The sequence below is a fragment of the Taeniopygia guttata genome, chromosome 3, assembly GCF_048771995.1.
Source record: "Taeniopygia guttata chromosome 3, bTaeGut7.mat, whole genome shotgun sequence".
NCBI lineage: Eukaryota > Metazoa > Chordata > Aves > Passeriformes > Estrildidae > Taeniopygia > Taeniopygia guttata.
Window position 1 is genome coordinate 17,201,771 of NC_133027.1, and position 25,663 is coordinate 17,227,433.

Below are 25,663 nucleotides of genomic sequence, written 5' to 3' on the forward strand. Positions count from 1 at the left end.
AAATTTAAAAGTTTTTTTTTTTCTTTTCCAGGTCTCTCTACTTCTGCCACAAATGAAAAGATTCAATGGAACAGGAGATATGCAAAGCATGTGAACAATAAATGGCACAATCAAACATTATATCCCATTATCTCCTATTTGCTGCTAGATGAGAATAAGCAATTGAATATTTTTAATGGTTTTTTAATCTCCATCATAGCTAGGCATTCTGGAGATATTCTGCAAGTCATATAACCTCAAAACACTAGGCTGTCTTGTTTTTACTGTAGTAATCCTTGTCATCTATGTCCTTAGCATCTGCCTTCCGTTCATTCCCACACTCTAGAACACATCATTGGCAAAAGCATGCACGCTTTATATATTAAGTTATTAAAAATTATTAAGTATATTAAAGGCTAAAATGACATCAGTTACCCAGGAATAGGCTTTCTCTGAGAGATTCTGCTAGGAGGTTGTGGGGGCAGTGGCGGTGGGGTAGGCTTGTTTTGTGGAGGAGCTGGCTGCTGTTTTGATTGCTGGTTCAGAGCTTCTATAATGCTGGCTGTCTTTGCCACGGGAGGTGGTGGTGCTGGAGAAAGTACATCTATATAGGAAAGTTAGGCAGAAACATGGAATTAAATTTCTATTTACCATTTCATTTCTTGGGTTCTCATTACAGGTTGCCCTGTTACAGGACTTATCCTCATGTAAGAAAAATGCTTTATTAAATGCAATGAAAGGAGGACCTCTTTGGAAAGTAATTTACCTTTAGTTTCATCTAGTTGAAGTTGGAGACCCCACAAGCATTTAAATTTATTCAAACATTGAAGTGCAAGTAAAGAAAATTTTACCAAAGACAGTTACATTCTTGAAAACAGTAGATCAGAATACATTTTTTAAAGTGCTAATGTTATTTGTTCAGTCAATGCCTTCAGTCTGTGTTTTACGGAAAAGTAACCAAGTGAGTAATATCTGGCAAATTTTATTTAGAGGAACATCTTTTCTTAAAATCTTGTTGTGATTCACAACTAACAGCAGACTAAATTTAGAAATTAATTAAAATTGTTATTCAGTTCTTAAAGCCATCACAACAGCAGCTGGCAATGAATTAAAACATCCTTTTGCATTCCAGTGGTCTGCAAGAATCAAGCACAATGTGGAGACACAGCTCCAGGCTTACATGCAACATTCACCTTTACAACTAGTGAGAAATGCAGCACTAAAACTATATATATATATATATATAAAATGATGAGCCCTTTAGCTGTATTAATAGATGGTGTTTCCTGCTAACCCTGCACTACACCATACAGTCCTCACTGGAGCATCAGAGAAGACAGTTTGTTACTGGATGGGAACGATAGGCTAAAGCCACAGTCACCAAAAGAGGAAGTATGAGTTGTGGAGATGGAAAAATAAGCCAACTGTGATTAGATACAGTAGAAGGGAAAACAGGGGAAAGTGCAAACATACTTGTAGATGTTACACGCAATGGCGGCACAGGGGGATGAATAGCTGGTGGATCTGATGAAGACCTCTGCCTGCTTATACTTTCCACTCCTAAAGAATTTGTCTTCCACATTGCATTAGATGAAGAAATTGTCTGAATACCACTGCCAAGAACTGAAGGCTGAACTAAAAAGAGAGGAAAATACTGCATTATTATTATTACTTACCCTACGCACGAAGTGTTAATATTCACACCGTGCTTTCAGAAATGGTGTGGCTAGACCACTATATTTAGCAACACTATATTCATCAACTATAGTCGCTGCATCCCGATGGAATGCCAGAGCAGAAATCAGTCTGGTGTTAAAAATTACACAGCAAAACTTCACCCAGAACTTCTAACACTTTACCTAAATAAAATTTGTCTCCAGTCATTACTTTAAAATACATCAATATTTGAAAAAGCAGATTTCTCAGTAAGAAGGCAAAAGGCACATATTACTACCTTCTTTAATCCCTGACTGATAACTGTACTTTTCTCAGCTACTGCAAGAAAAGGACTTCACTCTTCCACAAGCATGAGCACACATTGCTGCTCAAAGTGAAACATCAGTTTTGACTTAGAAACCAAATGAAACTGCAAACCTGAATTTCACTCAAGCAAGAAGCTATAATAACTAGATGTGCAACAGTCACAAAGTACTTCTTCAGAGCCTCTTAAATTATTTCATTCTGAAGAGCTGCCTCCTCTTTTCATAAAAACACTCTACAGGTTTTCTTTATATAGCCAGTATTTTGCACATATTATGCCATTTCTCCCTCCTCAGCACATGAGTATCATATTAAGAAAAGATGAAACAGAGTAAGGTATGAACAAATGTTAGGTTGCAGGAAAAAGCATAAAAGGCTCAGAAGACTTGGAAAACAGCCTAAAGCTATGAGGATAAAGGAGTAATAATACACCATAAGCATAACATTAACAACATCAGCAATTGACAAGAAGTTACGGTCAATGATACTATTATAGCTTTTAACTAAGTATATAAATTAATAGGCTAATACATTGCTAGAGTAAAGGATATGAGCTAATAATCTAAGGCAGGCAGCATGTCTTCATGGCATGAGTTCTATTACAGTGATGCCAAGAAGTTTGGGGTTGGGAATGAAATTAAAATGACACTTCTTGAAATGTGTCATTTAATCAGGGCAAACTGTGGGTATGATTGGCCATGATTAAAGTAGTATCAAAGGATAAAACAGTATTTTTAACTATTAAATTTTTGACTAAGTCAGAGATAGAATCTAACAGTTAAACAAACCAAGCAAGCTTCTTGTGTAAATTTTCTTGTTTGGTGGGGAAAACATTCCTTTCCATCAAGTAAAAAAGTGTTGTCTAGATATTAAGCTTCAAGTTCATGCAAAATGTTAATGTAATCCTGCCTTGATTAAGTTTTACATGTGACTAAACTTCCCCCAGTCCCATGCTACCCTTTCCAAGTAACCCAAAACTGTTCTCAGTTTTTCTGCCCCTTTTATGCAGCCATTCCATAACTGACTTTTCATATTAGACAGAAGATTAGTTTGCCATCTCAGGCACAATCACTGGTGCATGGAGTCCTGCATTCTGACCTCTGCACAGTGCTCCCAAAGACAGAAGTCATCCATGTGTGCCCAGAACATTTCCTGATCATATCTCCTCTTACGGAGTCTAAATACAGCACCATAGAAAACCATGTGTTTAATAATAACTTTCTTGAATTGAATTGAATACATAAATTTAGCCTCCATGCAATATGGTGGATAATAAAGGTATTAAAACAATGAAACACACTGAATATGACTTGTACTAAGAGGACCTATACATATTTCTCTATGTTTCTTTACTGTGATGCAAACAGATTACATATGAAGATAGGACTGAAATTCACAGCACCAGCTTTAATGGTAGATTTTCCAAGCACACAACCCTCTGAATCAGGATGAGACACAAACTTTTATGCTGTTCTAATGATCTCAGGACAACAAATAATTGGAAGCTGTATTTTCAGTCAGCTATCAGGTCACTAAAATCATCCAGTTCTCCACATCATGACAGTTACACTTTTATTTGAACAACCTTGAAGCACGTATTTATTAAGAGAAGAATTTGCAAGGTTAAAATCTCACGTTCTGCATACACTCTCCATTCTCTGAGATCTTAAACAAAGTTTCACAGCACACAAATGCTATTGAAATTTTATCTTTACAGTGAACTCTGACAATGACGTCTTCAAGAAACAGAAGTATGAAAAAATTGAATATAACAAAAAAAAATTATTAGCTACATTGACTGCAGCCATCCTTTTAATAAATGGTTTAACCCTGGTGAGGTTATCTGGGTATTGCTTTCCCAAACACTATTGTGTTGCAGGTATAACAAAAATCAAACTCAGAAAACATTATGTAGATGCACTTCAGTGATATAAAATGAGGCCATCAGTAACTGTTCCAATACTTACCTGTGTTAAATAACTGTAAGAGAAAACCCCAAAATAATTTTTTTAAAAATTAAATTATGATCCTGTTCTTCTAAAATACAATTATATTTTCTAGTACCTTTGCCAATATTCCTTGGAGGTAGAGGAGGGGCACTACTTGTAACAGGTACTGCAGGCTGAATGGGAGGTGGACTGCCACTGAGTATTGCTCCATATGTTTCATTCTGTAATATACTTGGCATAAATCCTCTTTGCTTGTCCTTAGCAATGTTTGCTGCATCTCTTGCCAATGATGCTACATTAGGCTGAAGTTGGTTTGATCCAAGCTGGTAGAAGCTAACAGGCCTGTCCTCTCTCCGGTTGGGACTGGGTTGCTTAAACACAAAAAAAAGTACTCATTGATACCACATTAGTTGTACTCATTTTATGTATTAGTTGATAGAAAGTGATTCGTCTCTAGAAAGAAAAAAAGGCTTCTAAAATGCATTTTTGTTGCTTTTAATACATAACCTAAAACCTGCCTCTTCAAGGCAAAGTAACTGTGTGCCCTAACAATGCACCTTAACAACAACGACAAAAGATTAAAGGTCAATTGCACTTCAAAACTATTAATATATTCTCATTTCTACTGTAGTACACTGCTACAGGATAATACTGTATCCCTATATACACAAGACTATACTTCTATAGATAACCAGTATAGACTTTCAGACTGGATCAAGTAAAGTTTCCCTGCATCAAAATACCCATCAGTATTTTCAAAATGAAATTAACAAATGTAGGTCCTAAGCCTCATCTGAAATTCAGCAGAGCTAAATCCCAATTTCATCTAAGTATTCTACCGCCACTCAGCCTACAAGAAATGAGTAGCCAAAACGTCTCTGAAACTCTTTTTAGCTCACTAGTATTACTGGATAAATTTGGGAGATTACTTCAATTGGCAGCTGGCATGGAACATTGCTCATCCCACACACATTACCAAATTCTATCCGATTAGTTGTTATTGAGATTTACAGCAATCATCTGCACTTAGCATTATTTTTCCTGTTTCAACAGCAAGCATTGTTATTACTGTTATCAAATGATAATTAAAATAGCTGGAGTTACAAATTAATGTGGCTAGTACAGCAATGGGCTTTAACAATCCACAGCCCAGAGAACAAAAATATACCTTCAGAAACAGTAAACATGCCATACTGACATATTGTCTGTATGAAATTAAAGTAACAATTTATAGTAATAGCATTTGGGCAGAATAAAGATTTAAATCAACATTTTATATATATATATATATATATATATATATATAAAAATATATATATAAATTGATTTTCCTCTGAATACATTCAATTATTACTTCTGGATTCATCATGTAGGGCCTTTAGATATGCTATAGCACAGCATTATAGCTCCAAGATTTATCAGAATTATGTACATGATAGTCTCTACCCTTGCTTTGGCTTAGCAGCCTCACTCCTCATTGGCTGACACTCTCCATTCCCTGACCTCTCCACTGTCCTCATTCTGGGACTTGTTTCAACCCACACCTTCTTCTGCTTTCTAAACCAGCAGAAATTCTTTTTCACGTTTATGATTCAGCTTTTCACTGGCTCACCAAACTGAAGCAGTTCAGTACAAGGACAAATGTGTGCCAGAGTGGAGGCAAAACCTGAGGCAGGATCAGGCAGCCACGGTGTACAACAACAGCAGAAACCAGTCAAATTATCTTAACCTTCTTTTAAGTTAGAGTCTCTCTTGTATGAAATATTCTTAAATTTCAGACATGACCTAGACATGAAATAGATTTTTCTGACATAGATTACAAAAACTATTCAGTTGTCTTACCCAGCTACTGCATTTTACTACAAAAAATTATTTCACAGTGTCTTCATACCTATAGTAAAAAGCAAAGTTATTGAAATAACACTTACACAGACGTCTATAGAAAAATAATATTGATACAAACCTGCAGCTTTTCATCCACATCATCATCACTTTCATCCAGATCTTCATGAAGTAACCGCCATTCATATTCTACATGAACGTGAGAATTAAATCTTCCAGACAGTGCTTGAGTAAGCTAAGGAAAAAAAAAGATGGCTGCAGACACTTATGGGCAGTACTTATTTTAAAACAACATTTTTAAAAGTAAATGAAGTCCACAAATAAGAAGACTCTTGATTTCAGCAATTTGGAAAGTTACTGCACTGAAGTAAATTTAAATTAAGCTGTGTTACCAAATACAACACAAATAAATCAAAAGTAAGTAGACATTTCAAGAACCATTCTCTATTTTCTGATAAGAAGCACCACATTACATTTGCTTTGATTTAGAAATTGCAGTTCAAAGACATTAACTGCAATGGCAGTTTCCTCGAATCAGAGTGACTTATTAAGAAGCCTTGAGCCCCCTAATACAATGGGGCATCCACAACTTCTTTGGTCAACAAGATAATGGCATCTTCATCCATGGCCTTCACACATAAAAAGTACTTTAGTAACTAGATTTCAAGGAGATGTCAGACACTTAGATTCACAGAATCATTTAGGTTGGGAAAGACTTTTAAAATCATGAAGTTCAACCCAGAACTGCCACATGCACCACTAAACCATAGCCCTAAGTGCCACATCTACACCATTTCTAAATACCTCCAGGAAAACGTGACTCAACCACTGTCTTGCATCTAAAGAAAAATATTGTTTTCTTCTTAAAAGCATATAACTTTATGTTAGCATATGACTATTTCTGAGAATATAACTATTTCTACACCACTATTGCATCTGGAATATATTCACTGAATATTCAGCCGTAAACTCCTAAATGATCAGACATGAAATGCACACACAATGACACAATACTCACCAACTCTTCACAGTGAGTATGTTTTAAACGTTTAGCTATATCAAGTGGTGTCTCTCCTGCTTCATTTGCTATATTACAGCAAAAAAATAAATGCATGATGAGAAGTGTCACTATTAACAAGTCCATTACTAAAGACAAACCTGCATAGTAAAATACTAGAGCAACACACATGAAAACTCATCTCTTTCTTTTATAGGTAGGTCCAACTCACATCAACCATCTGAGCACAACAAGCAGTAGCAATTCAACATGCCATACACACATATGAAAGATAGCCATGAAATGGCAGTATATAACCTGACAACAAAGCAATTAAAACTCTAAACCTGCTTAAAAACTAAGTGTAATATATAATTGTATATTACAAAACAGCAATTAAAACTCTAAGCCTGTTTAAAAACTAAGTGTAATATATAAGTCAATTTTAAACTTGAAATAAACAGTGAATACTGATTCTCTAATAATGAAGATTTACAGAATTATGATAAACAATGGAGAAGATAATTATGATAAACAATGGAGAAGAAAATGCACTTATTCCAACTTCACTGCTTCTTATCTGAAGCAATGACAAATAGGAAATTGAAGTACACATTACCCTTTTACCTATTTCAATAGAAGCCTTCCCTCTCAGCAGCAGTTTGAGGCACTCAACGTTGTCTGTTAGACAGCAATAATGCAGGGCTGTGCTACCTTTACAGGTTTGCTTATCTAGATTGCCACTTTTGGAGTACAAGAAAGAAAAAAGGTAATTAAACATAAGTTTCCTACCCTATATTATTATCCACTCTCATTAGAAGATTTTCAAAGAATCAAATTACATTTGCAAATACAGCTTTAGTACTTTAGTATTTGTATTTATTTAGTATTTATATTACTTTACATAAAAGCAATGTCAATATTTAGCTTTCCATACTTACCTGTTCTGCACTAAAAAGTCAACTATATGAAGGGATGTTCGATCAACTGATCTAACAGCAAGGTGCAGTGCTGTTTCATCTTGCTCCTAAGAATAAAATGAAAAAATATATTTGTTTCTTCTTCTGAAGAAGAAGCAATTTTAGTAAGACATTAATTAAATCAAATAAAACACGTAATTGCAAAATATTCAAACGTGCTACCATTAAAACATCTGTGAAGACTTACTGTGTCCCTTTTGTTCCTTTAAAATAAATAAACAAATTAATGGGTTGAAAATTAATGGATTATTGAATTATTTAATGTTTAATTTTAATAAATTTAAAATAAGATAGTACTTGGAAATAATTTTAGATTAAACTATTTAGTATCTTCTTTTTTTTATTGTTAAATTACATCATTAAAAGGACATGCCCTCAGAACAGTGTTTCAGATATTATTTCAAATAATTTTTAATTAATGAATGCATATTGCACTTACAACAATTTGTTTAATAAAATTTACAACACTTACATGGCCATTGGCCAGTGGAATTTTTTCTGTGAGATCCACACCATCAGCATACACTTGAACTAATCCAAGAATGTCTCTTGATTTCACTGCTTCACAAAGAGCATGCAATTTAGCTGCATTGTCTGCATGCTTCTTCCTTGCATATTTTCTCTCAATATACTTGGCAGTAATGTAATCTTTTCTTGCATTCCTGAAATTGAATATGATTTACTTCTATAACTTTCAGCTGAAGATACACATTAGCATTTCCATAAATACATGCAAGTAATTTGAAATCATTCATTATGATAATTTTTTCTTTTTAAATATTCATGTAACCATGCAGTCTCATATTTCAAGTATGAAATGTAGTTACAGAAAATGAATCAAATATCCAATAGGAATTTGGACCACAAATTTCTTCCTCCAAACTCTGTGATGATGCTGAGATCAAGACTATCCAGCTCTATGTATAGAAGATACATCAAAGCTTCATAATGTTGGTTTATGTTGCCTTGCAGTTTTATGTTTACCTGACTTGGTACTCCTGCACATGCTGGAAAAGGATGGAAGGCATGGGATACAAAAAAAAACCAAAAAAAAAAAACCCCAAACAAACACAAAAATCTATCTTATACCTCTGCACAGACTATCCAGGCCTTGAATTCGACTTCACAGCAGTGAGTATGTTTTTTAACCTCTTCACCACAACTGTAACAGGGAGGATGTGTTGGACCTTTTAGCGACATTTCTAAACCAAGATGAAAGCTTAGTCCACCTGACTCAACACAAGTTATCACTTCTGCTGTAGATGCCCAGTAACACATCTACCCCTCTTCCCATCACTGCAAGGCAGGAGCTTGCTTGCTGCCTGGCATAACTCCTTACCAGCTCTTGGGATGAATGCAGCATTGCACAGAAGACAATTAACAAAGTCACACCTCATCATCTAGATACTATGTAATGGGCAAGAAGCAAAAAAACCCAAATAAATAATAAATTGAATCAATGGATAACTCTTGTTCATAAAGCAATTGATAGTCTTCAGGTTCTCGTTTCAATAAAATAACCCCAAATTTGATAAGCAGAGGTATCAAAGTAAATTATCTTTTAAAATACAAATTTTTAGAAGTGTTCTTATATTGATTCAGCATATGATATAATTATTAGTAATTTAAATTATTCATATTAATACTCTGCATTATTATTGATAGCAGTAGTCAAAAATTACCTAAACTGCTTTTTTTAATGCTAGTTTTGTCAGAATGCTAAAAATACACCTAAAGTAAAATCAGCTTCATCCAGAGCCAATTCTTCTGGATATGTTTCTGCTTTGTTTACTAGCTCTTTCATGATGAGTAGTATCCAGCCAAGTAGGCAGCTGTCCTTGCTGTATCTCTGCCATCACTATTCAGTGCTTTCGAGGAATTCAGTTAAATGTTCTGTCTTCATTCCACATGGACTCTGGTCCTAGGTGTAGTTTCTAAATGCAGTTCTGTATCTTTCAATTAAATGTGCACTTTATTACTCTTTCTATTCTGTTTTCAAATAACACAAAATTAATTGCTTTGGTTTTAATCCCTATCCTTGTATGACTTTAAGGTTCCAAACAAGTCACAATTAATTTGTTTCTGTCCCAAAAACCATGATTCAAAGGGTTGGTAAGATATTCCTTACGATTAAAGTAGGTACAGTCAGATAAAACTCAATAAAACAGACATGCAAAGCGTCAGAAGAAAGGTTTACTCCTCAGCTGTAAGACCATAAATAAGATATTACACATCTTCCATGGCCTGCCAGTGCAAACCATAATGTCACAGCCCCTTAGCAATATCAAATTAAATGCCTGCCTTTCTCCGAAGTAGTGGCTCTTTACTTACATATCACTGCTTGGATTAGGTTTGACCACCTCATCAACTGGAAGACAGAATTCCATAATCTCATTAAATCCAGCATTCCCAATATTCTTTGCAAGCTGTTAAAAAACAAAATCCCACTCAATTAATAAACATGTTCAGTTATTAGTCACACACATAACAAGGGGAGAACAACAGAAAATGTGAGTTGGGACCTCTTCTGATTCCTTGGTCTGCTGCTATGTCAACAATAACAAACAGATTAGGGACTTTTTTTGGGTGTGAATTTTCTGGGATTTAGTACATGAACAAATAACTTGCAGAATAATCCATCAAGACATTCATACAATAAATGCAAATACTTTATGCTGGGTAAGAACACACATACAAACTGTCAGGGAGCAGCTGCTAAGTGGTAACTTCTCTGTGTAGCAAAGCTGAACACATTTTCTTCCTTTGGGGATTAAAGTTGTCTTCTAAAATAATGCTAAATAATTAATGGGTTAAGTATTTGTGAAGTCCTCCAATTTTTAATCTGAAGCACATTTATATGTCAGACAGCTACGTTCTTTTTAAAAAGCTACTCAGAATAAAAAGATTTGAAAACACAAAAAATATTAAGCCTCTACTAATTTGAATTCTAAGATAAGGAAAAAGTTTACAGTAGGACACTATGTTCCAGAAGATTCCAATAAACTTCAAAAATTAAGCTTTCTTAAATTGTGTTTATCCAGAGACAACTTCAGGATGAGAACATCTTGCTAAAGTGACAAAAAATATACTTGTGTTAGAAGTTTTTTGCAGTACTATTTTTAAGTTAATAAAAGCAATTTGATTACCAGAAGTTCAGATGTTCCCAGCACATCTAATGTAAGTGACTGCATTCTGGAATAGTGAACACCAAGTTCTCTATGGATTCCTGAGCATTCAATGCAAGTTAAAATTCCCAAATTTGTTGAAAGCCAGGTAGGATCTGGAACAGAAGGCACCCACAGAATTAAAATTTATTCAGGCAATTATTTCATCTAGAAAATGCAGAATACATAAATGAACTTCTGTAAAATAAGATTTTGGTACATTAATTATTCTTTTTTTTCTGTTGTTGTTAATTTATGTCTTTATATTTACTCTACCTGGGGAAAAAAAAAAAAACAGGATCTTTTTTAATGCTGAAAGAAGTGAAGAGGAGAATTTTTATTTTATTTTTGTGAAAGACTGCTGTCCAAGGGAGCCAATTAACCACTCCAGTTTGTCATTCTTCAAACAACTTTCAGGAACTGCATTTTTCCAGCACCACTATAATGGTGTCACACTCTTAACTGGGTATAGGTGCAGTTTAAACTGAAATAACATTTACAGGGTTGGGGTTCTTTTGTACTTGAAATATAGATTTTCAACCAAGTGAAACAGAAGTGATTCAGAAGTGCACACACAGCACACACTACAAGATTCTCACTCAACTACTTCAAAGATATTAAGGCTCATCCCTCTCCTTTCATAGCCCTTGACAGTCTTTTCTCCTGGTATTTTGCATTTACTACATCATTCCCTCATTTTCCAGCCAAATAATTAACTTCTGAAGATTTAGACAGCTTAGCAATTAATTTGTTTGATAAAGGTTTGTTAGTAGCCATTTACATTCCTTTTTTAAGACAGCAGGCTTGACTCTTCCCATACTCTTATATAACACTTATTGCTGGAATTAACTATCAATTTGTAAAGTGCATACAGCATCAGAGCAGATGTTTGCAGCTACACTTTTACATCAAAAAAACCCTAAGTCCTGCAGTGCCCCTGCAACTTAAAAGAACACCAGAAACAGCAGGATTTTAAAAATAATTTGAAGAGGATTAAAGTAGAAATTCATTGATGAACAAAACCAACACTGCAAACAATAGTCAGCAGGAGCATTCTTGTCAAAGTGAGTACAGCCTTAGACATATTCCCTGTCTCAGTTAAACATGATGAAAAAAAAAAAGAATAAAGGTGTATTAAGAAAATGTTCAAGTAACTTTTAGCTGCTCAGTTTTACCTAAATCTTTCATTACTAACCCATATTTTATGTAAGTTCATTTGATTTATGTAAGCAAAAGCTACAATTAGTAAAATGCATAGGAGAAAAATAAGCTTCTTAGTAACTTTTCTCCCCTCTTTTTTGCTATATAATAAGCATATAGCAAATCAATCTTACTAAAGTAGTTCTATTAAATTGTTAGCGTATTCTACTACGTGTATAATTTTTGTGAAATAATGAGTAAAAGTGAAAGTATAAAACATTAGCTTAAAGAATCTCATGAGACAAAGAATTTTTACCAATTAGAAATATGCTTAATTGAGTCACCTTGTGCTCCACAGTCACAACAAACATCATTTCCAGTCATCCTCTGGACTTCAGATATAATTTCTTTTGTCAGTTCCTGGACAATATTATTTTCTCCTGTGTTATCATCTCCTTTGAATGCATTATTTAAAGCTTCCTCTTTGCTGTTTTGTAGCACAGATGTCCATCTAAAATGGCAGTAATATTTTGCTATTAAGTGTTATGGCACTTCTGAAGTTCAAAATAAGTCTCAGTAGATCACCAGCATCAACAATAAAATTAGCAAAGTAACTCACATTTGACATTCCTGTTCATCCTCTGCTTGAAAGTGGTATGTTCTGTCATCTGCACAATAAATAATTCACACACTGGTTAAAAAAAGTTATTGAAAAACTCATCCTGCAGAAATCTCTCAATGAAATCTAAAATTAATTGATTCCTGAGGTCTCTATTCTCATCACTGGAGTGTGCTGACAGAAAAAAAGTCTATTTTAGAAGTTTCACCTTTCTGCCTACAGTTCCTGCATGATTACATCTGTGTTTACACAAGGTGGCTTGTTTCCTTTTAAACAGAAGCTGCTTTCTTCGGTGCTGTGCTTTTATCACACAAGCAGCAGGAGAGCAAAGGAAATGTTCCACGTCCTGCATATAACCTCCATAATCACAAGTATAAAGTTCTGCTGGGAGGGAGGGGAGTAAAATAGAGTCCATATTTGAGTTTATCTGTGTATGTAAGAAAGAATTAAAGTTCAAATGAGCCCTTAAAATCCAGTAATCACAAACTTCAAAAATAAATATGCCAGACACAAATTCCAAACTACAACCAGCATGATCCCCAAGGTGTTTCAATTAAATTAAGCTCACAATTTTAAATTTACTACTACTTTTCTAATTCTAAGCATTGTTATTATAGTGCACTACTATAAATAAAAAAGCATAATACATTTTAAGTCTATGAAGAATAAGACATGTTACAGTTTAATGACTGAGCTGGAGTGAGAATAGTTGATGAGACCAACAGAGGTAAAGCTCCTGGCAAAAAAATTCTAAGATGAAAATTTCTAAAGTTTGAAAAATATTCAGGCTAAGAGGTATTAAAAGATAGCTTCAAGCATGGAAAATATTAACACAGTGAAGATATATGAAAGAACAGAAAGGAAAGTGCTACATTAGAGATTTTAACTTGCCATGATACAGCAATTTGCATTTTGTAAAGAAAAAGGAATTTTTTTTTAACTCAACAGTAAAACAATGTGAAAAAGTCATCGGAGAAGACTAAGAGACCAGTTATGCCTTTTCAAATGTGTGTGGTAACATTGCAATAAGCTGATATTGAGCAAAACATGACACAGTCATCAACAAGAAAGAAAGTGCAAAAGTAAACAGGGAGGCCCAGTTGCTTGAGCAGAAATCAATTAGCTGTATGTTGCACACAAGCATTCAAGTCTATTCACATAAGCAGCACAGCTTACATTTACAAATGCAGAAGAACTTTATACTTCAATAAAGGAACAAATGAGGAAACACTGATATTCTCCCCAGCTAATTTGAGGTACATATTTCAGTAAAATATCCTAGTTAGAAAACAAAGGAAACGTTCTACCATACTATTTCATATCATCCTATTCTGATCCAAAAATTATTTAGTTTTGGTGGGTTTAACATGTAGATTCTTTATCTCACCTTTTTATCTATTATGAGATAATAAACCAAAAAATGTTTTTAGTATTTTCTTCACAGTTGCATAGCAACCACCAGACTTAAATTTTAAAAAGTTTAACAAGCACCTTTTGATCTTGTGCACAAGTTTCAACTTCTCAAGATGATGAGCTAGGACATTTTTAATAATGAAGAGTGACGTCATAGCAAAAAATAGTTACTGTGCTGTAAGACAGTAAAAAATTAAATAGAAAAAAGAAGTGAAGACAGCTTTTAAATACAAGTGGTTTTCCAAAGAAGCAGGCACAGTTAGTTGCATTATGCTAAAATAACTGACTGAAAAGTCAAATTGTCATAGGAAGGGCGTTTTATAAAGGAAAGCATTCTACAATGGCAAAAATGTTCTAGTGGATTACTGACACATCCACAGAAATAATGCAAAATTCTGCTATGAACTGCAAGTAAAAAGACCTGAACAACAAACCTACGTGATATGAGGTCAAAACACTTTTTCTCCTCTGGGTTTGTTTTCACTTGGCAGGTTAACAGATTGAGCTTTGCTGGAGGCCGGTTAGCCTATTTGAAGATAAAAACATACACATTTTAGTATACCCACACTGACTGAAAGCTGCAGATTGAAAGCACAGGATAACATCCCACTGGCCAAAAAGACTTGACAAATGGCTGTTAAAGTTTTAAGATCCCCAGGTTTTCATTCATGTTCTCTTCCACATCATGGTTCATAAGCTACTTTTATTTGATGATTTTGTTTCCTGGTAGCTGGATAGACATTAGAGTTTTGAAAGGAAGAAGGGTAGTATCTCTTTAATTACCACTAACCAGGAACACTTACCTGAAGGAACTGGGTACAAAAAAGAGACAGGTTCATCCTTATATTTAATCCCCTAACACTCAGACATTCAGTTTTAAAAATTTCCCTGTTTTCAATAATTAATTATTTTGACTTCTGCTAATGCCTTTAAGGGGTCCCCAGATAACCAGTTAAGAACAAATGCTGAATTTTTAAATCAGTAAAGGGAACTAAGTGAAGGAAAATAAGTTTTCATGGAGAAGTCTTGCAGCAAACATATGTAAAAGTAAACTGAGCTAGCTGATTACTAAAAAATCTAGCGAAATAATGAATTTTATAACTATATATATTTTCTAGTCAAGTTCCTCTCAGCTATTTAGTTCCTTTTTGAATAGAAAGTGACAGTGTTCTACTAAGAGCAAGATTCACAAGGAACCTGCATTTTAAAAGATTCATAAAGGCTACAGAGATCTTTCAAACGGTGTATCTGCATTCTTCTTTCCCTTAACCTACGTGTGCTACAGATCTAGGGTAGGACCTAGAAAGACTTGTTTGTAACCTTGACTTGAGGAATGGCTTTCACTTCCTACAATTGAAAACTAGTTTCACTCTTCTTTTAGAATAAATAAATTAGAAAGCAGATTTAACTAGTCAACCTTTGCTCTAGACAATAATATCTAAAAAATCATAATTTAAACCATTGGGAAATAACTATTATAAGGATAGCAATATTCACAAACACATTACCACACTTATTGTTACATTCTAATAATATTTATAGAATAAGTTACTAAAATAAGGTTTAAATATATAAAAAAAAATATTACCAAATGAAGCTGTACTATCACATAATGTTATTAACTTGCAATGAATCATAAGAAATGTAGATATTCTCACAATCTCATCTAAATTTATTGATTAAAACATTTAATTCAAAAAAACAAAGGACAACCAGTCAAAACATTACAGTTTCTCTTGAAACAAGCTAATGAAAAAATATAGCTGGCCTAAAAAGAACAGTATCTTTATATCTGCAGACCAGTTAAAAAAAAAATCACAACCATGGACAAACATAAGAAAGGAAACAATTATGTATTTTTTTCCTGTTAGGAAAAAAAAAGCAAGCATAGTGTCCTTGAAAAATAGTAGGCTCATGCTTTGCCCAGCATAAGCAGCAGACAAAACAAAGTCATGTAAGCTTTGAAACAATAAATGTGTAGGTCACTTGCTGGGCAAAGGAAAACAAATTATACCCAAGAGAGGTTTTGGAGGCAGCAAGATGACAATTTATTGACAATCACATTGTATTCTCTGCCTAATAAATAGCTTTTCAAACTCCAGCCTTCCTTTTGGTAGTAAAAGTGCATACAGTTTTAATATTTAGTTATAAATTATATATAAATATATACATATATTTATAAATTATTAATTATATAGACTCTGGGCAACCCATATATACCTTTCTCACAGGCTCTATCAGAATGTAAAAACGCAATTCATGTTTAAGAGAAAATCCCTTCGCCCCAAGACTTTGGATCTGAAGTGCATTTGGGACCTAGTTAGTTTCCTCTGAGTTATGAAATCTGAAGCTGTAAATGAATGCAGTAAAATGCTTTAGAGGGGTCTGAAGGAGCAATGCCACAGGACTTGTCCCTCGGGACAGGAGAAAGCAGCAGAAGGACTCAGTATCACAATCTGACAACCCACAGAAATGGCTGCAAAAACAATAACATATCCTGTGCAAATATGCTGATTTTGTAATCCATACAGATTCCTGAGCTTTATCTGAAGAACTCCTAACTTGGGGTGGGCATTAACAAGGGCATTAAAAACCCTGTGCATGTGGCTGATAGCACATCATTCATGCTTCCACCCTGCAGCCGAGTAACAGTTTTTCTCCAGCAGTGTCCCCGGCCTGTGCCTGTGCCTGCTGCTTATGGACAACACACTTCCATCACATGGCAGGTGCTGCCCGGAGAGAAGCTGAAGCTTAAAGACAAAGGAGGTAAGGCTTTGTGAGCTCCTTAGCCACATTGATTCGGACACTTGGCAGGATTAGGAGACACTAGACATGGAAAAGAGTAACACGTATAACTACTATTACACTACTTGTTTGAAACTTCTGAGATTCACTTTCCTGATCGAGTCTCTGATTAAATTTCAGACTACTGCTGAGTTTTTGAACACCTACGTTAACATTCCAACACCCTGAAAAGTGCTGCCACCTTTCATGTCATACACAGACCTGAGCATCAACTCATGTTCCTTCCTGCAGAAATAGCAACTCTCTGTCCATCAAAACTGACTTATAAACTGTTCTAGCAACAAACAGAAGTGTAGGAATCAAAAAGTTAGGCCCCTGAGACAATACAGGAGATATAGAGTTGATTTTACAAAAGGCATGAGCAAATATGTCCACTTAATAGACTGGCTGTCTGATTTCATCATGCATTTTTTCTGGATATCAGTGATCAACTTCAGAATAAAGATGAAATCTGATTGTTTTGTCTTCAGATTGTCCTTTTTGAGCAGGTTTTCAGCAGTAAAGAAAGACCAACAAAAAATTTTTGATAAGGAGTCTCCTATATTCTTTTTTTCAAACAACCAGCAAACCTTCTTCAAACACAAATCCAGCTTTGAGGAGTCTGATATTTCTGAAATCTTTTTGCCTGGAAAGTATTTAGGAATTCCTAATTACATGTTTCAATCTTCTTCTATCATTGTTTTTTCATCCATGTATGTTAAATGTACAAATGCTGATTTCTTTGAAGTTTTTAGTTATCTAAAAGCAGAACTTCTGCACATACGTCAATGCAGGCAGGCATAGACAGGGTCACAGTTGGGTGAGTGACATATTCTCTCCATCCATCAGGAGAGCACTTGGCAGGCAAGTCTAAACACCTGAAATTGCTTGAAGATAGCTGTTCTAGAGACTGACAAAGTAGTCCCTCATAAAGAGAGGCTACATGACCAAAGAAGAGAAATCCATGAAGAATCCTTAGAACTTAAAGGAGAAGTATTAACAAATTTCACTTTGATAAAGAAAGCAAAACTGACAACTGAATTTCTGAGATTCTGATGAACTGCTGGGATGAGAGAACAATACATCATACTTCAGAGACCAGAAGATATCAACCCTGAGAAGCTTGTAAATTCTCAGAAGACATTCAGAGCAGCCTAGAAAAATTTTAACTAACAAAAATTACTTCTACCTTTTTCAGTGTCTGTGAAACATTAATTAATTTTTTACATAAAGCTGTCATCAATATATAAGGGGGAAGTGAGCAAATGAATGAAAATAACTTTTAGGAGTATATTTTGAAACTAGAAGGGACTTTTCTAATGTTGTAATATAAAAACATCAAGACCAAACCTGTGAAATGCATCTGTCTAAATTAATATTTGAATATCTGCCTTAGGAAGTGATTTCCAGCTATGGCTCCACTGATTTCAGTGGGAACATACTGATTCTAAAAATGTCAGCTCATCTGGTAGACAGCTTATAAAAAGAGAAGAAAACAGTATCTTGATAGGCTCAGTAACTGTACTTCCAAGTCAAAGTTTTCAAATTCTGCTCCACAAGTGGAGGCTCCACAAGAGCCTCTGCCAGCTCTGAGCTCCCTCAGCTACTGGTACCAGTACAGCGTGTCCAACATCAGGCACAATCACAGCACATGGAGACACCAGCACAGAATGCAACAACAAACTTCTCTCTGACAAAGACACACTCCTACACATCCAAATGAGAAGAGGCATAAACAAGTGGACAATTTCAAAGCCATAGTAAGGACTCTGCTTTACAGGCCTGACTTTATACTCCTTCTTAACTCCTGATTATCAATTCTGAAGGCAGCAGCTTGTGCTTAGATGCACAAATGAGAGATTGATTCATTTTTACTGCCAGGGTCAACTTGTAGTCATAGCAACAAGCATAACAGGATGAAGAACAGAACAGTTCATAACAGGCACAAGAAACAGGACTGTTTATTAGACCAAGAATGGGAAATACTGACACCGAGTTATTTTTTGCCTCAAGAAACTTTCTTGAAAGTTTTGAGAAAACAATATAAAAAATGTTACAGGAAAGCAGAACCAAGTTGAAGGCAAAGTGCAAAAAGTCCAAATGTTGAAAGCATAAAGTTTTAAAATTTTAACAAATGTTTAATAGTTACAGTTAATGTGTTCAAATATTGGTAGAAGTAATAAAAAGGAATTTCCAATTCTCTATTTTTTGTCATTCTGCTAGAAGTTGTTTTAAGACTTGATTTTCCCCAACAGCTACTCCTAAGATCCTAAAGAGCTAACAGATTACCATACAGCACCAAATCTGGGGGAGAAAAGTAATTCAGCATACTTTTAGTTTATTTTGCAAATATAAAAGTTGTTTAACTCATATCTAAAAAATGGCTTAATGACCAACCATAACTTAAAAAAAAAAAAAAGTTAGAATTTGTATTTTTAGATATCTTGGTAAAATATGAACATTTGCAAGAACTGAGTCACTAAAAAAGCCTTTTTTTCCCATTAACAGTCATGAATATTAAAATAGCTGTATTTTTAGATACTGTGTATATCTTGATATATTTCTAAAAGGCTGACTCAAAAAATATATCCCTCATATTCAAAACACATTGCATCAGGAATCTAGCTAATTCCAAATCATAAATATAGACCAGCATAGCTTGCCTTTCTGTATTAGCAACTATGTACATAAAATACTGGAAACAAATACTTACTGTACCATGGGAAATTGTAAGAAAACCATTTTTAACCGAGCACTTCCTTTTCTGCCACACTTTTCTGATTCTAGTTTAAAGGGGAAAAAAAAAAGTGACAGTTTAAAATATATTTTGTATTACATTGCTTCAGCTCTTAGGACCTAATATTTCTCCCAGCAGACTCCAGCAGTACTTACCCATCACTTTTCTTGTACAGACTGCCACTCCGCTCAGTGCCATGCTCCTTGTTTCCCTGAGGCTGATGTAAACTGTAAGCTGTACTCTGACGAATCTGAGAATCCTGAAATAATCAACAGTAATTTGTGATGCATTCCACACATTCAATCAAACTACTCTCCCATTAATGAGCTTCAGAGCTTTTCCTTCCTGCTCTAATCCAACAGGCCAATGAAGTACAATTTTCCTCCCCAATGAGAGAGAACAAGATCAATTTGTTTTTTTTCAGAAGGCACAAAAAACATTTGAGAAGTATCCATTATCAGCACCTGACAAAATCTTTTTACTTGCTTTTATTTATATTTGCTCTTGGTCTTAATACATAGAGGTTTTAACCCAAAACTTAATTGAGCAGTGGCCTTTCCAACTCACATAAACACATCAAGGTATAAACACTAAAGACTATTATTACCTGCAATTGCTAGTGTACTCTTCCACTGAAAAGATAACTACATACATCAATTTGAAGAAGCTATTTTCTTTGTGGAAACTGAGTCAAGTTATTGTCTGAAAAGCAAAAGAGTTCTCCTGGAAACATAGTTCAGGAGTCATACAGAAAAACTGAAAAGTCATTTTCAAAAAAGAGTAATTTAAAGAAAAATACCTGGAAGAAAGTAGAATTCTGAGACAGGAAGAGACAAGGATTAATTGAACCCTTCACACTGCTCTCAGAACTACCCAGAGGCAGGACCCACTGCTGTAAGGGGCCAACTTCTTAAAAAATAAGAACCTGAAAATGAGGAATCTGATGTGTCACACCATATTAACAGCAGTAATGTGACAGAATGGACTTTTAAATGCACACAATAACAGTGACTATTATTAAAATTTTCATTTTTTTTATTTTCTATTATCATTGCTCTATGGACATAATTACTCTTGCGCTTTATATAGCATATAATATAGTATGGTAAGGAAAAAATCAAAAGCAGCTCACTTATATGACTATAAGCTATTCTAAACATGATGGTGGGGACAGAGGTCCCACCTACACCTCCGTTCAGAGGACTTAGGACTCCACACTTCCAAGCTTCAGGATTTCAGGCTCATCCTGAATACACTGCCTGAGCTCAGTGGTCCTGAGAGCCATGAGCTCAGCTCCACAAAGGATGCAGCACTCCTTGATGCTCCTTTTCAAGAGATGCAACATGTGCCCTCTCCCTGCCTCTCAGCAAGTGATCCAGGAAGCCATACCAGGTAGCTACAACATCATCTGAACCTTTTAAAGGCCCTAAAGAACTACCAATTAGCTGTCTGTGCCTGACAAAGCATCTCTTTAGATTTAAACCAGTCTGTTTATCATTCCTTTCTAGTTTGTTTACATAGAATTATTTAGTTTTGCGCTCTGCACAACATAAAGACAGAACAACATTTTTAAAATATTCCTGTCACTCATTAAAAACCACTGCACACATACATTTACTGACTTTTGAAGAAAATCTGATCTGACACTGCCTATTGTACCCTACCAATGCCTTGATCTCTGCCTCCCATTAGCCAGTAAAGGAACTCCATTCGCAAGATTAGAGGCCTGACAGGAAATTAATTTCAGTTCTCCCCATCCTCAATTATGTAAAGATTACTGGTGACCTCCAACACCTGCTCATAGTACCATCCCCATTAGTCAGTGCTGCTACTTTTTGTGCATTATTTTCTGCCTCATTTGATCTACCTCCCTTCATCTGTTTATGCTCAGCTGCTGTGTTTGGCCAAACAGGCAAACCAATAATACAAGCTTCCTGCCTCATTTCAGCAGGAGGAAGCTGCAGCAGCTGACGTGTATTTCCACATCACTGTGAACAGTAACTAAAAAATTTAATACTATTTCATGAAAAGATCTTAAGGACAAACATATTGTTCATTTTAAATTCTCAGTTCAGGTCATGTCCAGATCAATACTGCCCAACATGATTGCTAAATGATGGCTTTCCACAGCTGTTTGACAATAAGTCCACGATTTCGATCCAGCTCCTAAGAGATGGTAACCACCCCACAAATCACCACCACAATTAACATGCTTCCTTTCAGCATGCCTTTTCCATAAGCAGGCACTCCAAGGATCTTCCCTTATTTCTGGTTTGCATACTGCACAAAACAGAGATAGAAATCACAGATAACAGGGTCAGACCCGATAGCCTCATTGGAGGAGCAGAAACAATGTACATTACCTATGGGAGGAAATGGATTACTGCAGGTTAGAGGACACACACCTAGTGCAGAGTATTGTCATTTTAAGTGTATCTTGAACTTAACAAAATCAGAATAGGCTGAAGTACACAAGCCTAAGGAACTGAACTTCAACCACTTTATCAACTTTGAAATGTAGATAGGCATATAAAAATAAGTGAATCATTTAAAATTTGCAGCATATTCTTAGTGAATCACTTCACTGACCATAGAAAGGCTTGAAATTCTTTTTTCCAAAGTCCATGAAGATATACTGACTCTTAAGTCAAGCTGAACAGAAGAGCTAAAAGTCTGTAAAGACGGTCTGTGACTACTGATAAGAGATATTCTAAGATCCTATTTGTCAGCTCCACTACATGAACATAACAGAACTTTTCATACAAGGTGCTTCAACCTATACACAACAAATTTTGACTAGCTATCCCACAGCTCCCATGGAGTGAGATTTTTAGACTGTTTAGATCATTCCTGTATGCAAAGCTGCCAAAAATAAGCTCTTATAGCTCTCCTAGAGCCTGAGTGTCTCTGACATTTGCAGGATCATTACCAGGAGGATGTTCCAGAGATCCATCCTTTGTCTATCCCATCCCTACCCCTATTTCAGCCCCACAAAGTCTCCGAAAGATATATCTATCAAAACCCCCTGCAGCCAGCCTCTCCTATAGCAAAACTACCATAATTTTTGTCAAGAAACACAACATTTATCCTATTTTACAGTGGTCTAAATATAGGTTCTAACATAGAAGCAGAAATTAATCTAAACACTACAATCACAGGAGGTGACCTCATCCAAGGTCATGGGAATAAGGACAGTTAAGGTAATGCAACTCTTAAGGTTGACTCTAAAACTTGCAGAACTTCTACATTTGAAAAACAAAAGCTTAAAAATTAAAAATTATGAAAGTGTACCCAAAATGACATTTAAAAATGAAGGTTCAATACAAACCAGGTTTGAGAAAGTTGTGTGCAGGAAGAAACTATGCATATAGGCACAACAAAAAAAGGTTCACTAAGAGCGCTTTTGTGTGTTAAACTTTTTAAACATAACATGAACAATATTTGTCAACATTCAGGTACTTCATACATTAAGTCCATTTTAATTAAAAATACATATATCGTCAAAATATTGCAAGAATGTCAAATCAAGCAACTGGATTTAATTTCCAAAAGAAAGTACAAAGGAAATCACCAATTTGTCTTACAACAATTTTCTTTCCCAAAAAGAACCTGATAAATTTTTTATAATGTTTTTCTTTTTTGTTTGTTTTTTGTTTTGGTTTTTTGGTTTTTTTTTGTAATAAGATACACCAAAGAGGAGAAAGAACCAGTCTTTTCATGCCAACAGACAAAAGCTCAGAGGAAAAATCCAGTTTCTTGAAAACTGAATAGAAATCATGCCACTAATTTCATTAAAACATAGTAACACTTACTCTCCTAGACTTCGGTCACAAAATGTAAATGCATTTCAGGAAGGAAAAAGAAATCAGTTACAGGAAAGAAAATTACAGTGCAACAAGAATAATATTAGCGGGTTGTACAATAAATTATATAAGAACTCTTTGGCATCCCACTGATTAATTGATATTTTCAAACAGCCTTAAAAATAATTATAGTAATTCTCATGCTCTGCAGGTAAGCTTCTATATCTAAATTTGAAGAATTAATAAATAATGATTCTAGCATAAAGCACTTTTTATAATTGTATTTTTAAATGTCACAAACCCAGTAGAAATAATAAATGTCTATGTATTATTAATTTTTGCATATGTGAAAAAATGTGTACTTGCCACATCTTCCATATATATTTAATAGCAGTATCACTGATAGACATTCCCAGCAACCATGAAAGCCAACTGCTTCTGCTATCCCTCTTGAGCAAAGACCCAGCTGAAAGAGGACACCTGCTAACACACCCTAAATAGCAAAGACTCCTTCTTGGGAGTGGGCAGTCAATGGCTAACCCAAAGCAGTCACCATTTCCACAAGGTCTCTCATTCTACCAAGCTCAAATTTGGAAGTTTTTGGCAGATCAGTGAGTCCTGAATGCCAGGCAAACTCTAAGGAAGTGCCTGCTGATCTTGTGGGACTTTGTACACAATGGTCATTATCACAAACTTCCCATGGTAACAAAGTGAGGAGTGTTCGAGACCGTTCCAAATGCCTGCCAGCAAGTCACAGAATCACATGGATTGGGTTGGGAGTGGCCTTTAAAGATCCTAAAGTCCAACCCCTGGCTATGGGTAAGGATACCCTTCACTAGATTACATTGCTCAACAACCATCATCTGTCACCACTAAGAGCTAGGTGTCACCATAACTTTTATGGGAAGACAGAAGCAAGACCGGAAAAGATGAAGGAAGTCTGAGCTCTGTAGACTAAACTATCTCATTGTGATCCCTCTCAGAAAAAGAATCTGAAAAGTGGAGGGAGGGGGGGGTGGCTAATTCATCACTTACTCATGGCCCAGCAGCCACACAAAGGAAGCTGGCTGGCTTTTATTTATACGAAGGGGAGGCACTAGCAATCTGAAACAAAACTAGACCCAGTATTTAGAATTACATTATACAAAAGATGCTTATTTCCAGGTCAGAGTTTGAAACTACTCCAGAATTCATTAAATATAATGGCAATCATAATTTGAACTCAAAACATACTTATTGGATTGCCAAACTGACGCAGCTTTTGCAAATCTGAACACTGGCATTTTGCAGCTGAGTAGAAAACTTGATTGTCATTTTTGCAAATGATGACAGAGGTGTTTTGGGATTAGAAGTTCAGTTTCACGTAATCATTATACAGTTTAGAACAATATTGTGAGATAATGTTCTATGAATAGGGTCTTCTTGATACTGCCCAAGTTCTTTCATTCTCAGTTTGAGCAACAGTGGACCATCTGAAGTATTTTACAATAGTGGTAATGAAAAGAAATTATTTTTCAGTAAGTCTCATATTTTTAGTGGGCATTATTTTTTTTTAAAAATGCCTTTGTCAGAAACATTCAGCATCAGCCTCAAAACAAAAATGAATTAACAAAAGGAATTAAATGCCTGATAAAAGTTAAAATAATTTTATTTAGATATTAACAGTACAAGTAATTAAAATAGGTATTCCAAAGTTAAACTACCTTATATGCTCACCTCTTTCTGATCAACTTGGAGTGCTGATTTTAAAATATCTCTGAGCTGTGTTAATTGTCTTCTCTCTTCATCTTGTGCTTGTTTAATCTTGAATGAAGAAAAACACAGGTTAAAGATAACATTCTTTAAATTTTCATTGCAGGTCCTTCAAATTTGCTGCCTAATTGGTTCATTTTCTGAGAAATGTTCAGTGAGAATGAAAGCAAAAAGAAAAGATGTTATTTTCTACTTAATGAACACTTTTGAGCAAAGGCTGTTTCCATAACATTTTACACAGTGCGGTCCTGAACTGAAACTAAGAATTCTGAATGCCATATTAAAACAAGACTTTACCAACAATCTACTTTAAACCTTTAATGCTGACTATTAAAACAGTCAGGCAACCTGCACCAAAATGATCATGCTTCTACTGTAAAAAACTAAATTTACCACACAAACATGAAATGTTGCTACTCACTGTATAAAGATCTGTCGAGAGTGTCTCAATTGAAGGTTTGAGACTTTCAACTGCTTTTAACCCATCCTGAAAGAAACTTAAAAAGAAAAGCAAAAAGCCAGCT

The 25,663-nt window shown here is 35.0% G+C and overlaps 1 protein-coding gene across 3 annotated transcripts in view; it reads right to left on the bottom strand.

The window, feature by feature from the left end:
• The window catches only part of ASAP2 (ArfGAP with SH3 domain, ankyrin repeat and PH domain 2), an 82,386-nt gene that overhangs the window by 10,354 nt on the left and 46,369 nt on the right, over positions 1–25,663 (bottom strand). For 2 of the 3 annotated variants that reach the window (XM_030270065.4, XM_072926372.1), the window contains exons 8-24: positions 25,561–25,636; positions 25,104–25,190; positions 19,740–19,843; positions 19,561–19,630; positions 14,502–14,589; positions 12,651–12,699; positions 12,376–12,542; positions 10,874–11,007; positions 10,059–10,153; positions 8,200–8,389; positions 7,689–7,774; positions 7,375–7,490; positions 6,769–6,836; positions 5,872–5,985; positions 4,024–4,279; positions 1,453–1,614; positions 415–583 (exon numbers count right to left, since the gene is read on the bottom strand). In XM_030270065.4, the coding sequence (XP_030125925.1) occupies positions 415–583; positions 1,453–1,614; positions 4,024–4,279; positions 5,872–5,985; positions 6,769–6,836; positions 7,375–7,490; positions 7,689–7,774; positions 8,200–8,389; positions 10,059–10,153; positions 10,874–11,007; positions 12,376–12,542; positions 12,651–12,699; positions 14,502–14,589; positions 19,561–19,630; positions 19,740–19,843; positions 25,104–25,190; positions 25,561–25,636 (2,031 nt within the window). The remainder of the gene's footprint in view (positions 1–414; positions 584–1,452; positions 1,615–4,023; positions 4,280–5,871; positions 5,986–6,768; positions 6,837–7,374; positions 7,491–7,688; positions 7,775–8,199; positions 8,390–10,058; positions 10,154–10,873; positions 11,008–12,375; positions 12,543–12,650; positions 12,700–14,501; positions 14,590–19,560; positions 19,631–19,739; positions 19,844–25,103; positions 25,191–25,560; positions 25,637–25,663) is intronic. The other variant, XM_030270067.4, reaches the window with a different exon arrangement.